The sequence below is a fragment of the Thermobia domestica genome, chromosome 15 (assembly GCF_964235325.1).
Source record: "Thermobia domestica chromosome 15, izTheDome1.hap1.1, whole genome shotgun sequence".
NCBI lineage: Eukaryota > Metazoa > Arthropoda > Insecta > Zygentoma > Lepismatidae > Thermobia > Thermobia domestica.
In genome coordinates this window covers 171,827,867-171,855,399 of record NC_137468.1, presented here as the reverse complement: position 1 = coordinate 171,855,399, position 27,533 = coordinate 171,827,867, and the positions used below count along the sequence as shown (strand labels likewise).

At 34.2% G+C, this 27,533-nt stretch overlaps 1 protein-coding gene across 2 annotated transcripts in view; it reads right to left on the bottom strand.

The window, feature by feature from the left end:
- LOC145671361 (bile acid-sensitive ion channel-like) overlaps positions 1-27,533 on the bottom strand; it is a 116,857-nt gene that overhangs the window by 47,738 nt on the left and 41,586 nt on the right. For both annotated transcript variants that reach the window (XM_081740423.1, XM_081740424.1), the window contains exons 2-3: positions 3,599-4,118; positions 1,981-2,071 (exon numbers count right to left, since the gene is read on the bottom strand). In XM_081740423.1, coding sequence (XP_081596549.1) covers positions 1,981-2,071; positions 3,599-4,118 — 611 coding nt within the window. The remainder of the gene's footprint in view (positions 1-1,980; positions 2,072-3,598; positions 4,119-27,533) is intronic.

Below are 27,533 nucleotides of genomic sequence, written 5' to 3'. Positions count from 1 at the left end.
CTATAGTAATTACCGTTAAACCGAATGTGGTTGATTTTCGTCCGCTTCCGGTTTTAGTAGACTTTAGAGTGGAAATGAAATATATGATTTGGACGCGTGATTGATTACAGAAAGTTGTTTCCTGGTATACATTACAGTTTTTACCCTATGACGAGCAACGGTAAATTGGAAATGATTGATTTCTGCCACTTCCGAGGATTAAGAGAGAAGATTATGTTTAATCTTAGAAAGTTAAATGGGTTCCAGAAACCGCTTCTGGCTGTCTCTTTCCGTTTTCTCTAAGTAGATTGATATTGAAACAGGAAGCTATGGTGAGTTTCTACAACTTTCAATTTTAGTAGAGAGTTAAAGATGGGGATGAAATGTATTCTTGGGAGGCCTAATTAATTGCAGAAGACCACTTCTCTGTAACTATTACCGTCTTTCCACTATAGTGATCGACGTTAAAACTGGAAATAAAGTATTTGTACCACTTCCAGTTTGAATCTTAGCTCGATAAGCGAAGTCATTCCCTAGCTTGTGACCCTCTACATCTTGATCAAATTTGGTAGTTATTGGTCAAGTAAATCTTTTTTTTTTTTTTTTTTGTCTCCCAAAAGGGAGAAATTTTTCACACCGAACATCATGAATCGAGAAAACATTTAAAACAAAATAGTGATGCTATTTATCGCAGATTTACAGATCTGGAATGAAAGATGGCGGCTTCCAATCGAAGAAACCCTAGTGATACTAGTTTTCATTGATTATAGCGCCATCTATCACGAATCGAAAAGAAATTATTTTTTTCGAATATTAACTTATTTTTAATTTTATTTATGATTACACGTGAGTATGCACACTTTGTTAACCCCATCAGTTATTAAGAAAATTTATAGAGTAGATCCAAAGATGGTCACCAGATCCTGATAAAATTTATATGAATCCTGCGAAAAGTATTCTTTTCCAAACAAAAATCAACAAAATTTTATACTTTTAAGTCGAACCTATGCGTGATTGACATTATGGTATTTATTAATATTCGCAGCTGTTCAAGAATTTTATGTTAAATCTGAAGACCGTTGTTAAATCCCCATGACATTTATGAGACAATCAAAAAAGTATACTTTTTCAAAGCTAAAAAATGAACTATAAAAATTGATGCACCGTATGTCAAAGTTAGGCACGACTGTACATATATTAAAGTCGATTAATTAAGATTTTCACATTGCACCCGTTTTATCGCTTCACAATTTTTAGCCACAAAGGCTTTGATTACATCCTAATGTAACATGGGATCACCAAAGTATACTCACATACTCTTAAAAAAAAGAGAGAATCATTAAAATGGCGGATCTCTTTCGAAGTTATACGTGAACCACTCGAATTGAGAACATCTTTTAATTCGGTTGAAAATTTAGAAAGAAACCAGGAAAATTTTAGTGTTATTGTATGCATTGTCCTGCATAACAATGTAATAAAAATAACAATAAAATATAAAAAAAAACTTATTTACTTACTTAACGAGTTTCCAGTTTTAGCTGTAAGGCCATTTTGTTCTAGAAGGATTAAAAATCAACAATAATAGAAAAGGAAATAAAATAAGAAGATTGGTGTAATATTTAAAGGTACCACCCCTCATTTTTCTGATAAAGCTAAGATAAACCGTAAGAAAAACTTCAGCCAGGATGGACAACAACTTGATTCGGATCTAAATCCTCACTATTGAAGAGTAAGAATTCGTCCCTTAACTTGCAATGTAAATGCAGTGAATAACACATATTAACTTTTCTGCAGTGGGATATTGACCTTGATTGTCCCCTATGTGGCTGCGCATCTCCACAACACAATTGCCTCTTTGTAATCCTTAGAACTACTTATATTTGAAACCTACATTACAGCCTAAGGACAAATTTCAAACTGTGGATTTGTCTTTTATTAAATATTATCCATCTTAAACGTCAAAAATATCGAAAAAAATAAAACTCATCCTTTGTTACTTACTCAGATTAAAACTATGACATACGCCCATCACAGTATAAACCGGTTTCCAGTAACCGACATCGGTGCATTTCACATTACGGCCAAAATAGCACTGTAATAAAAAATAAACAAGGATGAGGAACATTTATATTATGTACTAAGTCATGTATATTCTATAGATCTACACTAATTTTATGATTATCTTATACATTTATGCTTATTTGTTATTCCATAGATATTATACCATTCCTATTTTATATAAATTATCATTTATTATTACCGTATTAATCACATTTGTATTATAGAATATAAATCCAATTTTCTACATTAAATTAATATAAATCTAATTATCTCATCAAAAGAGATATATTTTCAAAAAGAAGAAACGAAAATAAAAATAAATACAAAAAATAAACACTTTAAAATACGAACTGTATGCATTCACTCATAACAATTAAAATTCCTACTTAACCAAAAGCTACAATTATGTTTAATTGGAATTTTCGAAGTCTATATTAGGATAATTCTAAGTTGGCATTTCAGCAATTTCACAGATAAAGCTATATATCCCTGTTCTCGTATTCTAAGGAAATTCAAAGATCTCACTTGAACACACTTGGACCACATTTTTGTTAAACAAAAGCGAACTTTTTTTAGAGATATCTTTTGGCATCACAGCATCACCTTTTCTTGGTGATTTCTTCAATTATTCGGATATCTGCACATCCTGGTAGTCCACAGCTCATTACTGTGGACAATTGAGATTCTCTGTGCTAGATACTTGTTCACAGTATGTATCATTTGATGTAGCAGGGAGGATTAAAGCTTCATTTTCATTGAATTCAGCAATAATCTCAATCCATATATCTCATGTAAGTCAACAAGTATAAAATAAAGAGAGCTAAAGAATCACTACACAAATGCGTCTAAAATAGCACTTTTACTTAAAATCTATGGAGCAGCAGTCATCGCATAAATGAAGATTTTTTTGAAAACTTCCTTTGCGCTATTGAGTGTTTCTACCCACAATAACGTCGATTGTGGCAAAATCATTACAATGGAAATTATCTAGCTAATTTCAATATATTTCTATGAGTATATGACAAGGAAATTCAACTGTTTCAGCGTTTGTATATACTATACATGTACAATCATGTATGGCAAGTAGACTCGAAAGTTTTTGACGGCTTTTAACACGCCAATAAAGAAATAATTACTATATTGTCAGTCCTACACCTAAATAAAGTGTGAAGGGAAGCTTGGAGAAGTAAAGTTTTAAGAAAAACATCCACTTAACAAAATATTTTACAAAAACATTTCATATTATGATCTTGTTGAAAATCATAGTTCATGTCTCCCTGAAATGGGAAAGTATTTCTCTTATCGCGTAGGGAAAGACGAGATAAGAGCTGAGTTGGAAGTTCAAGAAGGGGATTAAAGGTTACTCAAGTAGAAGAAATACTCGTCTGACAGATGTAAAGAGAAATAAGAAAGTTGTCCCCCTGAAAAGGTTTTTAACCGAAGGTTTGAATGAATATCAATATACTATTAAGCATATAGCCTATTCATAGTTCCCATAGAAATAACAGTGTAATAGCTCCTTAGCAGTTATATTCTAAAGAATGTGAATTATACTTACAGTTTTAATCATTTTTTCAATTCTGTGGCTGGTAAGATTCCATAATTCGTATGCATCCTTAACTGTTGATCCCAACAATTCTTCGTATAAGTAATCCTTTTCGATTGCTGAATGCGCAAAATCTGCACCACTTATACTTGTATTTAAAGTCTGTTTAGAACTATACAACAATATTGCCTTAAGGTCGACGTGTGATGAAATTCCTTCTCTCCCCAATGTTCGGTTCCGTTGTAACTCCAGTACAGCACTTACGTTATAAAAATTCCTGTTACAAAGGGTTATAACAGGAAATCTCAAGGATTCATTTCGCATCACTCGTACATTCACATTAACAGGGACACTCAGATATAACGTCAAGCGGCTATATAGCTGGCTAACCATCAGTCCAAGACATGTGCAGATGACGATAGTCCATATATATCTTCGCACCCTTGGAGTCGACTCATCGAACATATCAGGGACACCAATCACATTCATATCAGTCATAGACTTCTTGATCTTTTTTCTTGGTCTGATGGATCTGAAATTACAAATAAGTGAAAATAAGTAAATACATATTTATGACCATAAACATCAAGTCTCTTTTAGGACGAAGAAGCTCATATCGTATTTTGATCCTCAATCTCGATTCTGTTACTAACAATCAGGCCTACAGTCAGTAAAGTTGGATCTCAACTCAAATTGGATGGTTTGAGATTACAGACCAATGATTGCTAGCATACAATAGGTCCTGAAGAAACTTATTATAAATTGCGTAATTAAAATCTGACAGAAATTTGTCTCTATACAATGAGCATGCATTATAAATTTTATATTGCTTAAAGTCGAGCGGAAAACGAATGAGAGAGTGTTAGAAATGGTGGGTGAGAAAAGAACGCTTTTATATATTATTAGGAAGAGAAACTGGTTGGGACATTGCCTAAGAAGAGATTGTATCATGAGGGACGTCCTAGAGGGTATGGTGGCGTGAAAGAGAGGGAGGGGGCGAAGGAGACTACAATTAATGGATGATATAAAAACAGAAAGATCATACGCGAAGACGAAGAAGTTAGCGGAGGACCGTGGAGCATGGAAGATTCTCAGCTGCGGCAAGTGACCTGCCAATAAAGGCAGAATACCTATGATGATGATGATTGCTTAAAGTTTATTAATCAAGTTGTAATAGTTCATTTTGATAGAACTTTCGTTATAGTGCTAGTCAATGTTCAAGTCTTGCAGTATTTTTTTCTATAAAGTTTCAGTGATATTTGAAGTTTGTATATTCCTAGAAGAATTTTAAGAGGGAACTAGAGCTAATAGCAATAACAGTTCATGAGTATCTTAGTAAACTGTTTGTTTGGAATGTGTGTGTATACTGATACGGTTGGGTGGTTGAGCATTTCAGACGAACTTACAGCGGAGCAAGCCCCGGTGACGCTTCCTCTCTCAATGTTACATTGGTAAATATGCAATCTTAGAAGGCCACAGAAAAATTACCGATGAGAACAGAACAGCAAGGAACCTACGAAGAAGTCAAGAGCGACCCAGAGGACAATGGTTAATAAAGAAGTTGACGAAGTCCAGTAAGACAGAAAAATAGACGAATGAAGAAGTTGATGTATTATAAGCAGTGACAAGGTCAATTATCTCTGAAGAGATAGATAGATTGATAGAAGATAGCTAACAAGGCCCTAAACCAACTATATTTCAGGAGTAGGTAGAAAGTTTAGAGTAGGGGTGTTCGATAAGGCTGAGGACCTATCGAACTTCGGGAGTGAAAATTTATCGAATTGTCATCGGTTACTCGAAACTGTTCGAGTATTTGAAATTATCGAAGTTTCGGGTATTATCGACATTTCGAGTATTATCGAAGTTTCGGGTATTATCGAAATTTCGAGCATTATCGAAGTTTCGGGTATTATCGAAAGGTCGAGTATTATCGAAGTTTCGGGTATTATCGATATTTCGAGTATTATCGAAGTTTCGGGTATTATCAAAAGTAGTGATTGACGGTTCGGTTCCTTCACCTCTCCAATGATTTCTTCTTGCAGCCAAACTAATCAAACAACTTTTTTCACCTGATAAGTTAATGCAAAGTTGTATTTGTCGAAATCATATGTAAAATTATTTTCCTGAATTCCCCGTTATTGGCGCAATCGGCAAAGTGACTATTAGTAGACTAATGGTGTCTTGGGTTCCAATTCCATTCGGGTGATGCATGTTTTCTCTTCCTCTTTCTCTCTTCTGACAGACTGCTTAAACCTTGTACAGATCTGTGGGGAAAAAACTTTTTCTTCACTTCATTGCTAAGGAGAGAAGTTTTAATATGAACACCCTGCATATATGTAATACATATTATATACAACTATGATAACCTCGAATGCATTGTTTCTTCCGAACACTCCGATAACCACGAACTTTTCCAAATATTCAAGCGACTCGACAAATGCGATCATATTGATGTATTTCTGTATTTGTTTCTTACAAACAATTCGAGACTCTCGAACAGTTCGGGAGTCTCAATCATTTCGAGAGTCTCGAACATTTCGGGAGTCTCGATCATTTTAAGAGTCTCGATCATTTCGAGAGTCTCAATCATTTCGGGAGTCTCGAAAGTTCGATAATTCGATAAAATTAAAATTCTTTATCGATGAAATGGTTTTGAAATTTTATCGAATTGTTATCGATTACTCGATTATCGGAACAGCTCTAGTTTAGAGATCATAAGAACAGGAAAATGGATAGGGGAGGCCGATGGAGTCCAACAGACAAAGACAAGAGAAATCTGAAATATTCAAGGAGACAGAATATTCGTAATATACGCGCACTAATGTATGAGTATTCATTAACAGAGACAACCAGAGAAGACATCGGAAACTGGAAATGAAGTAACCGTTGAATAAAAGAAATATGTCAAGAAGTTGCTTGAATATAATGAAATCCACTATTTACTATAAGCAAAATACATTATTTATATGTAGTTTGTAAGTTCCAGTAAAGCATGTCGGTAAAATGTTATAAACATTTATTATCTTTAATTCCTCTTTTGTTCTTCATAAAAATATTAAATCTGAAGTTTGTATATACTTAGAAAGGCTCATAATATTAAATCTTTTTCTATAATAAAAACTTAAAAGAACGATATTAAGCGAGTGCAAAAATGTGCTAAAAACGGAAAATAATAAAAGCGCTAAAAAGTGGAAAATAACAAAAGAGCTAAAAAGAAGATATTCATAAGTAATGCTTAAAAGCTGAAAACAGTTCATTATCATTATTTACAAAAGGATTTTAAGCCTGTGCCAAGCCAAGCCAATGCTTCGTAAAATTACCATTCAAACTAATTTTGTACGAGACATCAATTTGTTTGGCTTGGAAAAGACTTCAATTTTTTTCATAGATAATAGTAATAAATTATTTAAGCGCTTTTAAGCGCTTATTGTTATTACAATTTTTCAACTCTGCAGCACTTTTTATTATTTTATACACTTTAACCCTTTTACTACCAATTTTCTTTTTCGGAGTGAGAAACATTAACACATGGTTACTTTAAGTTCTTTTCTAAAGTATGAATATTTTTGCGTCGTTTCGTTTTTCGATTTGGGAAGGGTGGGACATGTGTATCTCACTGTTATTTTTACGTGGGGCCTATATGCCCCAGTGGTAGTAACATGAATGACCATCTTGTATTTTCAATTATGATACGTATATAGTCAGAAAAACAGTTGGGACGTATTTAGGATTACAAATATTTTACATTTCGGCATCCTTTTCTAAATGACAGTACATGCGACCACTGCTTTATCACTAGCAACTTGTTCTTCACTTTCATCTGTTCCATTATCACCACGTTCACTTTCACTACTGCCTATTTGATAATGTTCAAAAGAATTCTGTAAGCCATTAGCAGGCTTCTCTTTACCAGTGGAACATAGATTCATAGCAATAACATGCGGTAAATTACCACGGGTCCTCTGAGAATGTATCGTGGGACACATGTGTCCCCCTGGTAGTAAAAGGGTTAAGTGTTTTTGTTGAAGTCTCTCTCTCTCTCTCTCTCTCTCTCTCTCTATATATATATATATATATATATATATATATATATATATATATATATATATATATATATATATATATATATATATATGTACCGAGCGAGTCAAAAGTCCCCTGCCTGGGTAAATATTCATTCTCAATCCCTGCAAGAGTCTTTAGTGCCACAATATATAACTTAAAACAGGTAGTAGGGTTGTTTTCCTTTTTTCTTCTTGAGTTTTAAAGTTTTCCGGATTTTGCAAACCATAATAAAATGAATCACATTCTTGTAAATTTAAACATGATTTTTTTTTTAAATTTTATATAAAGGGGGAAGAAAGGAAAGACAGTTTGACTTAGCAGTAACACATAAAGAAGTTAAAGTTAAAATAGTTTTTTCTATTGTTTTGAAAAGTAAAGAAACGAATAGAAAGAAGGAAAAAATCTTAGCTTAAAATGCTTTCTCAATGAACTTCGTTCCTTATAGAAAGAATCAATTTATCGTTTATAGCCAACAATAGTTCACTGGCGCAAATCCCGGAGGTATGAGGGGGGATGTCCCCAATCTTGGAACTGGGGGACTGTCCCTTCCGATAATCCGATTTTTTTTTTTTTTTTTTTTTTTTTTGAGAAACGTGATGATTTGTGAAGACATCCGAGTCTAAAACTATGAATTTCCTTATTCCATCAGAACATTATGGGGTTTTCGTATAAATCAGTGCCAAGAAAAAGTGGGAAATGTGAGTGCAATGAAGTTATTACTTAGAGATACCGTTATCTCGAAGAAATTAAAGCTTACCGTTCCCGCGGGATACTGTGACCCTAGACGAAATTTGGTACGATAGCAACACGCGCCAAATTAAAAACTGGTCCGACGACTCTTGACAATTGCACAGTTGCAACTTCGGACAAAAAGGGGGAAAGGATCGTTATTATGCACTTTGGTGGACGATTTGCTTTTGTGGATAGTTCTTTATTTATAACTCACAAGAGAATGTCTGATGCTCCTCCAGTCGATTATCATGGGACAATAAACGCATAAATTTTCAAACATTGTTTGAAAACTCCATACTAAAACACTTAGAGGAGGTATCTTCTATATATTTGTATAATGCCCCTTTCCATAGTCGTATAATTAATCCGAAGCCTAATACTTCGTGGAGAAAAGAAACTATTCTTAATTATATGCGAATCTACCATAGTGCCATATCTAGGCCGGTCCCGATAATACCTGTTCTCCAAATTATTGATGAACAACTGCCTGCGAACGGAAAAAGGAAAAAGTTATGCAATTAGACGAACTGGCAGCATCATATGGGCATGTTGTTTTAAGATTATCTTCATATCATTGCGTACTTAATCCAATTGAAATGGTGTGGTCACAATTAAAACGGACGGTAGCATCCCAAAAGATGAAAGGCGAACCCCTACCAAAACTGGTGTCTTTATTAAATAGTGCATTCAACAGAATTAGAGTTGACAATTGGAGAAATTACATAAGACACGTGGAGGATATTGAAGACAGTTACAGAAATCTTCAGTCAACTCAAGTAGAGTTTTAGCGGAAATAACAGATTCGTCAACAGACGATTCTGACTTAGATCAGGAGTAGCACTTTTCCAGGGAAGATAGTACTCCATAGTTTTTAATATTCTCTTATTTTCGTAGATCATGCACCTTATAAAATTTGTGGTTAGTTACGTTCAATTAAAGTTTTTATTGTTTAAAATATTTGTATTCACGAATGGGCGAACATATAATTGCATGTTTTTACAGAATTTCCTATTTAAAAATAATTTCCCTATTTATTTTTGCGTTAATTAAAATATTGACACTTTATTGCAAGTTTTTAATTTTGTAATATGATAACGCTTGCTCTTGTAGAATAATTCACATACAGTTAGAATAATACGTGGCAGTTTTATTTTATTACCACTGGTAATACAATATATTTCCTTTACCCTTTACGATTCATTACCCGAAGACCGAAAATAACATAGAAGCAAAGTTATCTTATATACAACCAACAAAGCAGTGAAAATTTCAGGAGACCTAAAAGTAGTCGAAGACGAACTAACTCTAGCTACAGATCTGATTTTGATATGAACATTGGTTAGGAAACCAGGCCGATATGTATTTTTAATTAATGCTAATTATTTAACACCTATCCCAATAAAGCATTTAAATTTCTTATTGCTAAATGTAAAAATTTACCAAGATCACTTTTAAAAGTCAAGAATATAAAATTACTGAACAAGGTGATTTTTTTTTCCTGAGATGAGGTGAAAAAGAATTCTTTGAGAATCGAGGTTGGCAACACTAGTTAAGATCGAGTTAAATCGTTTCCGCGCGTCCAATTGGGATAATATACAATAAATTTAAACATTTCTTTAATATCGCCTATTTATTGGCTTCAATGATAAGAACCATAAATCCAGCCCAAGCCACTAACCTTAGGATACGTTTTCATGTAAGACACGCAAGCAACTGAATTATATTGATTTCAATACAATAGTAAAATATTTACATACAAGTCATCATTTTCACAATAGCCTGTTTTAAATTTTATTTTAAGTTTAGTTTACTAACGGCTTTATCAACCAAATGCTAATCAAATTGCAATTTTCTAATATTTTGCACTAATGTTTGCTTTTAATTACGTGGGACTTTTCTTCAATTAAACTAAAATTATAGGTATAATATTATAGAAAATGACTCTGCCACCCCTTCTCAGCAACGGGATTTTTAAAATAAAATAACTTCAAGGATTCGTGAGATACTCTATTCTTAGCAAAAGCTATTTGAACCCTCTTTTACTCCCCTATAAGACATAATTCTAAACAATCTATTCTTAGCCCTTGATTTTGTGACAAAGGAACATACAAATTTATGTTTCTATCTATAATAGTTTCACTTAGTTATTGATGGGTAAGTAATTTTTATCTTTTTATATAACAGTCTGACACACACTCATAGTCAACGTCTTGCGAATAAAATCACTGATGACGATCTTGGCTAGAAGATCGAAACGTCACGTGTAAATGTGTTTTTATATTAAATAAGTGCAGTCTTGTTCAGCAGTGTGTTTATTTTTCTTATATAACAGTGTATATGTCTTTCTTTTTTTTAAAGAAAAAAGGATGATTCGTGTTGAGTTTTGATATTTTCGCCCGATTTGAATTATGTTGTAGGCAATGGATCACATACTATTTTAATTAGATCATTTTTTATTACACAATTCACGCGTCAATACGTTTCTACTACGGCTTTCCCTAGAAGAGAACATATGATATCCAGACATTTTCAAGGGAAAAAAATTTGAGAACCTTGTCCTCCAGCACGTGCAGAAAAGACTTTTGTGCTCACTTGTGGTTATGCTTGCGGAAGGAGCTCTTTCTTACGAAGGGTAGGTGTAAGGGCCTTTTATCGCTGGCCGCGACTTTATACGCTTTATTATGTCAAAATCTAGCAATTTTGGCGAACCTCTTCAGAGAAAATTATTTTCTTATTATATTATTTAAAATATGGAAATCCAAGTCTGGGGGTATTGGTTCCCGTTTACCCTACTATTTTCAATCGCAACAAGTGAGGATTGTTTGAATGCGATAAAGAAGATAAATGTACACATACTTTAATAAAATCGAAAAATTTGTTCGGTAGGTTTCACTGGAAAATTATTTTGTATGAGCATGTTCAAACGTAGAATTTACCCCCTTTACCTTATATAAACTTGATGTATTGCAACCCCAAACAGAGTTTTTCTGCAAGTTGAAGGAAGTATCAATAAAATCGCATGCCGTACTAGAGAAAAAAAAACTGGGTAAACGGCTCCTGAACGGGACGTGTTATCATCTCCATGATCTTCAAATACACTCTCAATAATTAGTCAGGTTTCTAGCTCAGCAAGCCACTATCGCACTTCACATCTCTCAACAACTGGCGTTTCATGGTTGAATGAACTTTCTCTACTTTCTGAAATCAGCATTGTAACCTTCTGTCTTAAGATAAAAAAATAAATTAAACATTTAACAGAATAAGGATATATCACTAATAAGTTTAATTTCGAGAGTACACTAAGTAATACGAAGTACATCGCACGTTATCTTATTATTAACGTCCTAGTAATTATAGGAGACAAGACTTGAAACTTAAGGCTTTTATAAGATTCAGGAGTGGTAGCTAAGTCTTGCGAGTGACATCTTTCTGGATTATCTTCTCAAACGTGAATCAGTTTTATCAAAAACGACTCAGGTGATTCTGCTTATATTTCATAAATAAATATTTAAATCAAAGATCCCAAGAATAATGTGTAAAATAAATTCTTATATTTAAAAAAATGTGCAGGAAAGGTAATTTGCTGTTGGGGCTGTTTTTTTTTTTTTTTTCTAATACGGCATGCGATTTTATTGATACTTCCTTCAACTTGCAGAAATAACTCTGTTTGGGATTGCAATACATCAAGTTTACGTGAGGTAAAAAGGGTAAATTCTACCCCATGTTCCACGTTTGAACATGCTCATACAAAACAATTTTCCAGTGAAACCTACCGAATAAATTATTCGATTTTAGTAAAATATGTGTACATTTATCTTCTTTATCGCATTCAAACAATCCTCACTTGTTGCGATTGAAAATAGTAGGGTAAACGGGAACAAATATCCCAGACTTTTAGATTTCCACATTTTAAATAATATAATAAGAAAATAATTTTCTCTGAAGACGTTCGCCAAAATTGCTAGATTTTGACATAATAAAACGTTTAGTTTGTTTATGATTTAACAAATATCCCAATGCATGCAGCTAAAATATATCAAAACTCAATTATTCTCCCGATATTTTGAAAGTTATTTCCACAATAACTTTCGTGAAAAGTATTCGTTTTTGAACAACGTAGTATATATATGTATATTCCTTGCAATTTAAACTAGTAAAGAATGGTGATAATCATAGGTAGGTTATCCAGCTGGCACTTGAAAGTCTCTTCAATAGTAACTTTCGTAAAAATAAAAATGGTGCAATATGTGCATTGTAGTATATTATTTCTGATGCCTCAAAGTTGCCACAATTTCCTTGAGTTTATAATCAATCAAAAATGAAAAAGTTGTTCTTTTGAACATAACTTTAGAATACATTTTGTGATGATAAATTATATTTTTAAAAAAGTCAAAATATCGGAATCACAAATAAGAATACTGCATGTAATCAAAATCATATTCGATATTACGGCACTAAGGAGAGTCGAGCTGGGTGAGCCCCCTTCGCCATGCCACTGCCTCAAGCATAATCGTGGGACATTAAACTAAAAAAAAAACGTACCAGAAAAAAATCGGCAATGCTTATTATTATTATTATTATTATTATTATTATTATTATTATTATTATTATTATTATTAGTGGTAGTAGTATGAAAAATATTTCCTACTGTTTGCTAGATTAATATTTGCGTGTAATTTAGCAATTTAAAGCCGTCTGTTTTAAGGGGAGATTTTCAGGTGTTGGCGCCTTAAATTTGGATGTTTCTTCAAGATATTATTCAGTGTGTTAGCACATCCTAGGCAAAATACTGCTGGTTAGAATATCCACAAGAATTTATAACGTGATATTGACATTTATAAAATGTCATGATAAAGTATATGCTGTCTGCTAGTAGGTCCTACCAAGTAGGTTACAACCTCGAGGCGCAATATCGACTTCCCTTCACATTTCATCCAGATATAGGACTGGCAGTGTACTGGTAGTGCATAAATTATTACCATTACATTGGCGTGCTTAAAAGTTAAAAATTTTAGGGGAAATATACGTCCCTTTGGTATCATTCATTTCATTAAATAAATAGCAAGTGCAAGGTTAATATACTCCCTTTGTCAGTTATTAGTTTCGTTTAAACGAAGATTAAACGTAGATTAAAGAAAACGAATACTTTTCACCAAAGTTATTGTGGAAATAACTTTCAGAATATCGGGAGAATAAGGGGGTCTTGATCTATTTTAACTGCATGCATTGGGATGTTTGTTAAGCCATAAACAAACTAAACGCTTTATTATGTCAAAATCTAGCAATTTTGGCGAACGTCTTCAGAGAAAATTATTTTCTTATTATATTATTTAAAATGTGGAAATCCAAAAGTCTGGGATATTTGTTCCCGTTTACCCTACTATTTTCAATCGCAACTAGTGAGAATTGTTTGAATGCGATAAAGAAGACAAATGTACACATATTTTAATAAAATCGAATAATTTATTCGGTAGGTTTCACTAGAAAATTGTTTTGTATGAGCATGTTTAAACGTGCAACATGGGGTAGAATTTACCCTTTTTACCTCACGTAAACTTGATGTATTGCAATCCCAAACAGAGTTATTTCTGCAAGTTGAAGGAAGTATCAATAAAATCGCATGCCGTATTAAAAAAAAAAAACAGCCCCAACAGCAAATTACCTTTCATGCACATTTTTTTCAAATATAAGAATTTGTTTTACACATTATTCTTGGCTTATTGGATTTAAATATTTATTTATGAAATATAAGCAGAATCACCTGAGTCGTTTTTGATAAAACTGATTTACGTTTGAGAAGATAGTCCAAAAAGATGTCACTCGAAAGACTTAACTACCACTTCTGAATCTTATAAGAGCCTTAAGTTTCAAGTCTTGTCTCCTATCATTACTAGGAAGATAATAATAAGATTATGTGCGATGCACTTCGTATTACTTAGTGTACTCTCGAAATTAAACTTATTAATGATATCTCCTTTTTCTGTTAAATATTTAGATTTAAAAATTTTTATCTTAAGACAGAAGGTTACAATACTGATTTCAGGAAAAAGAGAAAGTTCATTCAACCATGAAACTCCACTTGTTGAGAGATGTGAAGTGCGATAGTGGCTTGCTGAGCTAGAAACCTGACTAATTATTGAGAGTGTATTTGAAGACCATGAAGATGATAACACGTTCCGTTGAGGAGCCGTTTACCCAAAAAAACTCATCCCCAACAGGAAAATACCTTTCCTACATATTTTTTTTAATATAAGAATTTGTTTTACACATTATTCTTAGGTTATTGGATTTAAATATTTATTTATGAAATATAAGCAGAATCACCTGAGTCGTTTTTGATAAAACTGATTCACGTTTGAGAAGATAGTCCAAAAAGATGTCACTCGAAAGACTTAACTACCACTTCTGAATCTTATAAGAGCCTTAAGTTTCAAGTCTTGTCTCCTATCATTACTAGGAAGATAATAATAAGATTATGTGCGATGCACTTCGTATTACTTAGTGTACTCTCGAAATTAAACTTATTAGTGATATCTCCTTATTCTGTTAAATATTTAGATTTATTTTTTTTTTTATCTTAAGACAGAAGGTTGCAATGCTGATTTCAGAAGAAAGAGAAAGTTCATTCAACCATGAAACTCCAGTTGTTGAGAGATGTGAAGTGCGATAGTGGCTTGCTGAGCTAGAAACCTGACTAATTATTGAGAGTGTATTTGAAGATCATGGAGATGATAACACGTCTCGTTCAGGAGCCATTTACCCTAAAAGCGACCGCTACCGCGGTAGCAGTAACACTAGTGCTCATTTCAGCAGGTGGCCGCCACGCTAACTATACCAGATACTGTCCGTCTGCCAAATCTGATACCAGTGTCGGCGTCTTCTGCTTCACTTTTCGTTTGCCACTTAATCGCATTGTTTACCTTAATCTGTACTGTGCAGTATTATTCTGTTCTTCGACGTTATTTTTTTTTACATACAATGATCGATGATGATGAAGACAACATCAATAATGGACCATTCACATCGAAATTTCGGAGGGAAGAGGGGCTCCAACACCGATTGTCCCGTCCCGATTTTTTCTTAAGAAAAGTTGGCAACCCTGGGTTCTGCTGTTATCATTCTTAATGCTCTGATACTGTATCCATATCTATTGTACTTGGTTTTCGATTGTATATTATGAAATTATTGTATCAATACAGTAAATACTCATTTAATTACGAACCCTGCCATCACTTGCTATTCCAATACTATGTCAAACCTCAAATGCCGAGAGAAGAAAAATAAACAATACAACTGTTCAATAAAATCTTCATTGTACTAACAAATGTGTTACTTTTCTCACTAATACAGGTAAATGTAAATAAGTGTTTTTAAATATGTAGTGTTATTATGAAAGTTACAATTTACCATTTAGACATATTTAGATACACTACACTTCCGTGTGAAGGGGCTGACGCTGGAAGACGAAACACCAACATTCTCGTTTTTTTACACTTGCTCTTGAGTGTGTGTGTGTGGGGGGGGGAATTTCCTCTTTTTCCTATCAGGTTGTGTGAAACAGAGAATAGTTCATCATATTTTATTCTTCTCACGCTAGTGACTACGCCTTCTACTCATTTGACATAGTTCTTATCAACATAAGCCGCTAGATGGTAAGACTTAAACTCATTTCAGGGATGCACATTTTATAAAGGTAACCAAAAATGTTATAACGCCTTTTTGCCACCACCTTCGAACATCGATATGCCACCTAAGACGTGCCTGGAAAATCAAAAATGTTCACCATCTGTATTGACATCCTTCTGCCAACATTCTGGAAGGTCATGGATTCCATCGCGGTAGAACTTGGTGGGCCGTGAAGCGAAGAAGGTATCAAGTACATTTTGCATCTCTACTAGTTGAACTGGCGTCCTCTAAGTCGATTGTCCAAGGAATGGAACAGGTGATAATCGGACGTGCAATGTCCGGGGAGTATGGCGGATACAATAGTATTTCCCATCCAGGACGTAGAACGGTGTCCCGGATCATAGTTGCCACGTGGGGTTTAGTGTTGTCCTTGCGATTCAGAACTACTAGCTCCAGAGTTTTGAGATTTTCTTGAACATTGCTCCACTGCTGACAGTACACAGTTACATTCATGCTCTGACCAGCTTGTAACAGGTCCTGATGTACGGTACCGCGAGCAGTCCACCAAATACATAGGAGGACGTTCTTCTGGTGCAGTGCTGGTTTTGGCTATTTTGAAATCGGTTCATGGGATGCTAACCAATGATGACGGTGCCCTGGAGCTTCGTACAGGACCTACTTCTCATCAAATGTCAACATCTTGTCCAGAAATGGCTCCTTCCTCAGACGAGAAAACAAAAAAACACAGGTGTCTGTTGGTGTTGCCTTCTGACCCGGAGTCAATTCATGTGGGACCCATCTACCCAACTTGTAGTGCTTCCCAAGTTGATGGGAGGTGCTGCCGAATGGTTTCCCTACACAAATTGAATTCTCCACTGTACTCACACTCACAGTTCCTCACATGTCTGGCCACTGTTCGCCTCAATTGCTGCCTGACGATCTTCATTTTGTACATGTGTTGGTCTTCTGCCAACTGGTGCGTCTTCGAGTGTTTCGTCGCTCTCCTTACATTTGTTATACCACCGCTGCACTGTCAGCGTAGTCACGACACTCTCACCAAAGGCCCGGCATATCTTCCACCCTGCAGCTGCGTTTGACCCCAGTTTGAACTCGTACAGCATACACGCCTTAAGACCCTGTGTGGAGGTTCCCTTTCACTCTGTCCTTAAGCAAGTTCACTGTGTAACTGAATTGCCAGAACCAGGTAGTATCTTGGATGTACCCACGCCAACAACTGAACTTGGCATCAATTCCATTCGCATTCAACTCACGGTGTGAAAGCCAATTGAACATAGACCTCCACAGAAAGCGACAGAACTTTCTTGGCTACCTTTATTATAAGTTGTCGTGGAAGTCCGTCAACATAGTTTTGTTAATATAGTCATCTTACAATACTCTTAAAGTTTTAAGATACTAATATTCTGGATTAGAATTTCTAAATGAAGATTATTGATATTACTCAAACTTATTTGCTTATTAATAATATGAATTAAAGATGGTTTTATTTGATTGAGATATGAAATTAATAGTAATGATTAAATAATTAGAAAATTCAAGTGCACTGCAACTTGCTACAATCACTCTAAAAAAATACACATAATTCAAGTGCATTTCACACTATGATGTTTATTTTAAACGTATGGCTATAAAAAATACTGTATTCAGAAATTTTGCTGTATTTTTTAAATGTAACATATTTATCAATATACTTAATTAACTAATGTAGAATTTATTACTTTTATAGAAAACATAAATTTAGATTTCTAATACAGCACTTTAATTCATTTTTCGTTAAATAGGTAAAGAACTCAACTATAGATGCTCAATGGTAAAGCGTTCATCTATTGTTCATAGGGTCCGTGGTTCGACCTCGGTTTTCATTAAGTTGTTCTTGTGGCGGCAAACAGTGTGTGCATCGAAATTTCAAGGGTTCTCCTGTTCTGGATCGTATTCATTCTACATTTTCGTTCATTATCATTATCACCGTCTCCCTTAATCCAGATGCATAACATGAAACGTTAACTAAAGAAAACATCGTGTTCGTGAGTTCTCTTGGGTTCTCCCTTTCCTCCTATATTCTCCCTCTACACCCCTTCGAGTAAGTCTCTAATCTCGAACAAAACACACATTATGTTTTATAAAAATATAAGACTTATGAAATTGCCGTGAAAATATTTTATTTACAATCAGGAGGAATTCACCGAAATCCCTCCTCTTGCGTACACTACTGATCAGAATAATATTAATTGAAAGTAGCACAGATTTTATGATAGTTGCGATACATTTTATTGCTATAAAAGTTAAAAAAGGAAAAGGTCAATGATAGTAATAATAATACCTGAGACGATACAGATTCCATAAGAAAATAGTATGGTATTTCATTACTTTCTCTTAAATTTTGAAACTAAGAAGTGAAATACTACAACGAATATAGATTAGATAATAACGCTTTAAAATTGCTTTATATATTACAAATTGAGAAGAAAGAGGGTAATGCTATTTGATGGAACAAAGACTGAATAAAAATGGTGCTTCATTCTCCCTTTATACATTAAACAAGTAACAGTGTCGCGTGTACACCAATTGATGGTGTTTGTTTTAATTGCGTGATATTTTTTCAATTATTATTGAAATCATAAGTAGTTAAAATTTATATCACTTCTGGTTTTAGTAGAGATATTAGAGTGGAAACCCAATATATTCTTGGGATGCTCAATTGATTACAGATGACCGCTTCTTGCTATACATTACCGTTTTCATTTTATGATGATCAACGTTGTAACCGAAGTCTTATCGTTTTTGTTATATGTAGAGCAATATTGAAACCTTGAAGTCGCAGCGGAATTCTATCACTTTCGGTTTGAGTTGATACTTCAGGATGGAAGTGATTGTATTCTCCAGACGTTTAGTCGATTGCAAGAATTTACTTCTATTTATTACCGTTTCTACTCTATAGCGATCGACGTTAAATCCGGAAGTATTTAGATTACAGTGGAGAGGAATATATTTTTGGAACGCTTAATTGATTACAGATAACCGCTTCTCGATATCTACATATTACAGTTTTTGTCCATGGTAATCAATGTTCAAACTGGAAGTGAATGACTTCTGTCACTTCCGGTTTGAACAGAGGGTTGAGAGAGAAATTTGTGATTATGTTTAGAACACTTAACCGATTCTAAAATACTGCTACACACTATCTGTTATCGTTTCTGCTCCATGTATACTTATTTTGAAACCGGAAGTTGTTTTGGAATTTAAACACATTACGCCTTCACCCTTAGCTCTGCTACTACCCAAAGTGTTTGAATTCCATAACAATTCTTTCTTCGCAATATATTTATATATATATATATATATATATATATATATATATATATATATATATATATATATATATATATATATATATATATATATATATATATATATATATATTTAAAGCATTGTGTTATTATCCAATCTGTATTCGTTGCAGTGTTTCAATTCTCATTTTCAAACTTTAAGATAAAATAATGGAATACTGGTTCATTATCAGATCTGTATTCTTCCCAGGTATTATTGTTACTGCTATTGGTCTTTTCCTTTTCTCAATTTTAAAAGCAATAAAATGTAATGCATTATCATCAAATATGCGCTCCCTTCACAGAATATTATTCTGTTCAATAGCGTACGCAAAGGGAGGGATTTCAGGGTTTGAAATCCAATTTGAGCAAGATGTTATGTAAAACAAGTAAAAGATATATATATATAAACACTTGAAATTATATGAAATTGGGAGTGTGAACCCACTTGACGAACTTCTGCGTATTCTACTAATTGTGTTTTTCTCATTTTTTACTGCTTTCTGCTTTGAATGAAAATTGGAAGTACAGTGCGTGCATGCAGTACAGAACAGGGCAGGGCATGTGAAATTTGGAAGTACAAAGCAAGCATAAAGATGTTCATCAGTTTTATTATCAAAATACATTTAATGCTTTTCGATTTCTCTTCAAAACAATCAATAACGGAAGAAAATAAATGACTGAGTTGGTTTTGAATCGAAATTTTAAATTTTAAAAACTAGTGTGAACACGGTTTACCCAATATTATTTTATAAATGACTCTTAATATTTTTTCGAAACAAAGTACTTTCTCTTCAAACCAATCACTAAGAAACGAAAAACAAATGATTGACAAAATAAATGATGAGTTTTGAATTGAAATTTAAAAGTAGAATAAGTAGTATAAATTTGACCATAAAATGTATCCTGTAAATATGTTTTCGTTTTTCGATTTTTTTCCCCTCAAGCAATCAAGAACAAATGAAAAATAAACCACGTTCATTAACTTTATTTCGTAAATATATCCTTGTATTTATCGAAACAAGCTACTCTTCTTCAAAATGTTCAACAACAAACCGATATAAAGAAAATTGATTTTGGTTTTGAATCAAATTTTCTAAGTGAAGGAACCAACGTAAATTTGGCCACATTCTAGCTTTATTTAAACATATCTTCATGATTTTGGAAACAAACATTTCTTTCCTTCAAAATCGATCAATAACAAATGATTGACTTCAGGTTTGCATCTAAATTGAAAAGTAGGGGGAGGGCGGTAAAAGTGTAAATGTGTCTTAATAATTTTCGAAAGAAACTTTTTCTTTCAATAGAATCAGTAACAACTGAAAAATAAACGATTGGCTTCGGTTTCGAATCAAAATGTGAATGTTGGGGTTAGTGTGAAGTTAGTCCCAGTTTCATTTTTAAACATCTCTGAAAGTTTTTCGAAACAAACTACTTTTTATTCAAAACAAACAATAAAAAATGAAAACAAAACGATTGATTTTAGTTTCGACCCCAACTTTGTTTTGTATATATGTCTTTATGTGTATCGAAACAAACGATTGTCTCTTCAAAACAGTCAACAACACACAAAAAACAAACGGTTGATTTTAGTTTCAAGTCGAAATTTGAAATTGCGAAGGGGGAGTAACTTCATAGATGTATGTGAAAGTGGTCTTACAAATATCAAGTATGACTAAGTGGTCAGATAAGAAAACTCTGCGTAATTCTCTGCAACTGTGTAATTCTCTGTCTGTCTGTGTAATTCTCTGCAAATTCTCCCTAATGTTGGCAAATATTTTTTGCTTCTTTTGGCAATACAATTGTAGTTTTCTATATTAAAGTGATTGAAATCAAGTTTTAATTTCGTAAAACTAATATTGCGTGGCACGTTTAATTCATGCTCGACATCAGAAAATTTTATCTATTCTGTATTGTTATATTGTAGTTTATCTACTGTGTAAGGTTGGCAGCCTTACTCCGCATTTAGATCACAAAAATACAATGTTGCAAACTAAGTAGCACGTAATAAAACATCAATTGGGCAAGAACATTAATCATGTGACGATTAAAAGGAACCGTATGGTGCATTTTCTCATGTCAATTAGGAATTCGTGTTCATAAATTGAATGCCACCATTAACTTACACTCGGTACCAAGTATTTGATTTAAAACAACGGTCAAATGACAACAAAGTTTTCAGGTAGGAGATGGTGACACTGAATTCTGCAAATAGACCACAAGCAGCTTTAATTATTGTATGTGCATTATTAAGCATCTTAATGAAAATATTGAAGTAAAAATTGTCATGTACAATCTCATTTTAAAGGGAAATATATTTCAAACTTTGTTTTCCTTACACGTTTACGGAGAATTAGATTATTCCGGTTTTTGGCGAAATCTAGTTCTTTTTTCCGCATATAGACCACTTTTTTGGTTTATAATAAATATGTTCATATTAAAAGCTCAATTAGGATGGAAAACCTATTTTAATGGCTAACAATAAAACATTAAACAATTATAGATACACACAACAGTTATTACCTGACCAGCCAACGAGTGCGGGCGGCCGGTTTTGGAACTCAAATGCAAGCAGCAGTGTTTCTAACCGGATTACTTGTAATCAATCTATCACAGTTCTTTTTGTTTTGTTCGTAATAAATCACTTCAGGCATATGCTCAAGTCAGGGGCAGATCCAGGGGGCGGGGCGTTCGGGGCGATTGCCCCCCAAGAATAGGATATTTTTTATTTTAGAAATAAAACCTAAGAATTTTCATCTTAGTATTATAAATATAAAATAAAACCTAAAGTAGGTAGGCCCTACTTTTTTTTGTTTTACGTTGCAGAAGTCAAATAAAGCAATAAATTGCAAGAAATTACTTACATTGACGTTCTTGCTAAAAAAAAAAATGTCCACCTTCGAAATCGCAGGTGGCCATTTCTGTTCTAGAATTGCAGACAATAGCTACTTCTCCTTTTCTAAGGTTGTTTTACTTTCTTTTCTTTTTCTTTTTTTTCTTTTTTCTTTTTTTTTTTTTTTTTTTTTTTTTTGCAATACGCTCTTACCTTGATTTGACTTCGAACGACCGCCCCCCAAACATTCAGCCTGGATCCGCCCCTGGCTCAAGTTAACACAAAAAGTTTCAAAAGTTATTGAAGTTATTTACAGAACATCTTAAGTAACAAGAAAAAAGCAACTACAACAAAAATACACCCTCCATATTAACTTGCGAACAAACTAGCGAGCAACGTTTTACAGGTTCTTCCTGTTTTATAATGACATCAAATAAAACGTAATCAATTTTTATACAATCTGCTTAATACACGGTAGAAGCTCACTGAATTGTCAATTGTTCTATGTTGTTCTTAAATTGGTAATTTCCATTCATATATCACTATCCACAATACATCTGCATTCCTGCAGGAATGATTCACTACAACCACATAACTTATAGCTTTTTTTTATTAAGCGGAAAGAGATTAGGCTATGCATAACATCCAAATTGCAACTTTTAAAATCCGTTGGATACACTGCAGAATGAAACTCTCCGCTCCCCTGTCCCACCGCGCTTGCCAAGAAACTTATGTAAACACAACAGCAGCGCCATCCTTCCAAAACCGCACTGCTATCCTGGTCAGGTATCAGAAATTTTAAAACTTCAATTTTTTTCAGTTTTTCCTCTGATGATCGAACATCATTCTTGAGTAACAAATTGACTTTTTTGTCCCAAAAATGCAAACGTTTTTATTTGAAGGTTGATAATATAGTTGATGGAGATTAAAATAATGATTTCAGCTCTTTAATGCCTATCAAACATCAATATTCTAAAAATAAAACACTTTTCTTTGTAATTTTCATAGTCGGCAAATAGACTACGTTGGGACATGTTTTTCTCAGTTAATAATACAATTTTGCAAAGAAACACTTGTCGGCTTTTACTTTTTTGGTTAATTCTACGCAATACAATGTACTTACTATGATTTATTATGTCGACGTACTATTTTTAGACCCATAAATTACGAGTCCGCAAATAAGCCACTTTCAAGCAGCTATAGATAGATAGATAGATAGATAGACAGATACATACATACATACATACATACATACATACATACATACATACATAATATATGGGCCACTCCACGGAAAGTGAAACCAATGTCAGAAAAAATATTTTTATTTCAGACACTTACCGCCTTATGCAGAGTCGTTTCGACGTGTGATTAGCATCATACTAAAACACTGACTACTGCAGGAGACTTATGTTAGTCAAACTCTTTAGTATAGCACTAATCGCGCTTCAAAACGACTCTGCATAAGGCCTTTAGTGTTTGCTTATTTTGTTAGTACTTGCGTTAGAGTTTCGGTAACAAGTTCGATTATATAAAGTATTTATATTTCGAACACAATATAACAGATGATAAGCAACCACGAACGGACAAGATTCGTTAGGTGTTTCACGTTTGGTGCATGTCTTTAAAACTACCACAATCATGAACTTAAAATCTGTCCTGTTCCGTCACGTACACAATGGATTAAAACCTCGCGAATAAAAGTGATAGAAAAATGGTTAACACATCGCAATTCGGATTGGTATTCTCATAAAAAAAAATACAGTATCAGAAGTTAAGGGCACTGCAACCTGGTCATCTACGTTTTAGTCAGGGCCGGCCTTAAGCCGATTGGACCGATTACTCCCAATCGGGCCCCGCACTAGTGCCGTCTACTGTACTCTCCAGTGACGTTTGAACAGCATATTAGACCCCAAGGCAAACAAGTGAGTTGTGGTCCCTATGACTAAATTTTGCTCCTAATACATGTAACTACTACATGCCATTCTGCTCGCGGAGCCCCCAATGCTTGCGGGGGGAGGGGTGCAGCTGAGTGGTTATGGTACCGTTAACCCTTTATTTACTGACGGTACTTCTAATTACATGCAGAAAAAAAACGTTATAGAAAATCATTCGTACGTTGTGTTCGAACGGTACTTCTTGGTAACGCTTCACTCTGTTTTGCAAAACGACGAACAGCTGGCTGCACGATGTAGAAGAAATATTTTTCCCACCAAAGCCATTTTGTTTCAGCAATTCAGAAAGGGTGCCACGAAGTTTTCGCTACTAAGGATTTGAAAGGTCCTGGAGAGTTAACTAAAACAGATAGGTGCTCAGATATTTTTTTATTTTTATCAACGTACTCGGTATTCATGTATTCATTGTTTAGTTTCGGAATCTTTTGATTGTTGTGTGCGAGAAAGCCAATTGTTGTTTCTTGCCTTTGAAGTACCGTCCGGGCTGGAAAGATAGATCATTGGCTCATTTTACTTGTTTTTGTTATTTTTATAGGAGAATTGAATAAACGTCTCCATGTAATGTGAAATGTGTTTGCAACTTTTTTGAATGAATGAAGCATAGATTTATCTGACTTAGATGCAAGCAGTGGTGTATGTGGACAGGGGTTTAGGGGGCATTCGTCACCATGAATTTTTTATATAACATAATGTATATTTGGAAATAATCTGTAAAATGGATACCGTAATCAAGTCAAAGTAAATAGGGAATGTTCGAGAAAGCATCTGATGATCAATCTTCCAATGCTGGTCGCGCCAATAATGCACCCACTAATACATTCAGATGTTTCATTGGTGCGACCAGCAAGGTACCCATGGGGAGAGTTTGGGATTCAATCTGATGAGCAATCACACTTCCGGTTGTGCTAGTAAATTTGTAAGTTTCTACTAGATTCCGCAGTAACATTAGTGTAAATAAAATGAATATACGGCGCAACAGCCTGTTAGGACCAGGACCAGCTAAGCGGCTTGTCTGCGGGGTGCACGTAGTCAGTGTGCCGCTATTCCCAGCCGCTTTGAGTAACCTTCTCCACTGGCTTGATTCCGGTTTCGTCGGCACTCATTTTCAGAGGATGAGTGAACCTCTGGGATAGTGCTCTCAACGGGTCGGGTCAAGGTCCAACCTGGGACCCGACTAGCTCTAACTTGACCCGACAAGTGATTCGAGCTGCTCTGACCTAATCCGACCCGTTTGAGAGCACTACTCTGGGACTTAAGGCCTGAGGTGAACGGTTCCTCTACTACACCCACCGGAAATTGAACCGTAGTCGATGGATTGGCAGTCGGCCACCCTACCGACTGAGCTATAGGCTAGGCACATTTGAGTAAATAGGGCTCTAAAATTAACTTATTTGTACGATATTTATGTAATTCTCCTACGATACTAACATTTTTAGATGGCTGAACATAGACGCCTGCTCCCCTCAGACGAAATCCGTTTTTGCTTGGAAGAGATGGACGACAATGTTGTAACGCCTGAGGTTTCAAGCGACGAAAACAATGAAAATCCGAGTTCTGGTTAACAGGCAAGTTCTTGTTCCAGAGAATCGCCATTACCCGAAGATATGGAACCAGAAGTTGCTGTTCAAGATGAAGAAAGTTCGCTTCCATCGAATATTCCAATCGCAAGAAAATGGCGGAAGAAGGATGCAAGCACAACTATCCCGATTTTCACACTAAAGAAAGGTCCCATTACAGAAATATTCTATTCATTGGATACCGCTACTGATTATTTCCTGACATTTTTTGAAAATAATATCATTAATAACATCGTCTGCCAATCCAATTTGTATTCCGTGCAAAAACAAAGGAAGATACAGCCAATAAGTGTGGAAGAGATTTATGGGTTTCTTGGTTTACAGTTTCTCTTTGGGTACCACAGACTTCCGAAAATCAAAGACTATTGGTACAGTGATATAGATTTATGCGTTCCAATCGTGCCAAAATAGTCTAGGCTCAATAGAAATAGATCGAAATTAGTATTAATGTGTATACTAATTTCGACGTTATTTCTGTTGGTACTTAAGCTACCTTGTATTCAACTGTGGTTATAGTGTTGCCAAAATGTCTTGAGCCGTGGCAAAAATGCGAACTAAAGCTCACCCTCGACACACCCACGCGTTGAGCCAATAAGTGTTCAGCTGTTGCTAAACGGGAGAGAATTAGCGAAAGGGAGTGGAATTTCTTCAGTCGACAGCAGCGCTCAGAACAGAAGACTAGGTGTCAACTCAATGTAGTATATCTATAGTAAATGTCTACATTTATTTCTGAGTGGTAATAAAGGTCAGTTGTTCACTTACAATGTCATATTTTATTTAAAAAATCACAAAACAAAGAGTTAAAACATTTTCTTGTATACTGTGCATTTTGTGAAAAATGACATTTCTGACCTGACGGTACTTTTGAGTCAAAGGGACCACCAAAAATTCAGGAAATATTTTTTTTCAATTGTTGTGCAAAAATATTTTATTTTACTCCAATTCAAGCAAAAAGCACTAAGGAGATCGTGTCTAGCTTCATTCGTTCATAATGTCGTAAATAAAGGGTTAAGATGGCTCTGCTAATCTCAGTTGTCCAATACACACAACAACATATTGCAATGTAAGTACGGTACATCCATGGACTCTACACTGAGGGTATGGCCTCTCCTTAACAAGTAAATGAATTGTTTATATTAAGTTTCAGGGCATAAGCAAATGTTTTCTGAACTTAAAGCTGCAGTAGTTTCTTTATTTTTATTTTTTATTTTTTATTTATTATTATTATTATTATTATTATTATTATTATTATTATTATTATTATTAATATTATTATTATTATTATTATTATTATTATTATTATTATTATTATTATTATTATTATTATTATTATTATTATTTATGTATTTATTTTCTTTACATTTACAACTTCTGTTGTAAAAATAGAAATTCTGCACACTACCAACACCCTAACATTCCCCAAATTTCCTTACACACACCTCTGGGCGTATAATATTGTTTTCTTTGAGCTTGTGTAAAAATGTATATCATTATTCTGGGTGCACACCCTATTTATTTTGAACACTCCACTAAATAAAAGTTCCTGGAATTCTTACTAATTGCGTATGTCATGTGATACTACCGTGAATACCGAGATGGTATCAAATAAATCAACTTCAGTACGACTTCTTTACATATTTTTTTCTCTTTTTATAGCTATATTAAAAATACAAAACCAGAGGACAAACTTTGTCCTCTCCTGTGAAAAATCCCATAAGGTTTGTCTTCTAACTCGAATAATCCAATGGAAAATATATCATCCATCTTCCATCAGTTCCTTAAGGTTCGTGATCATCTCATCACCATTTCATTTGT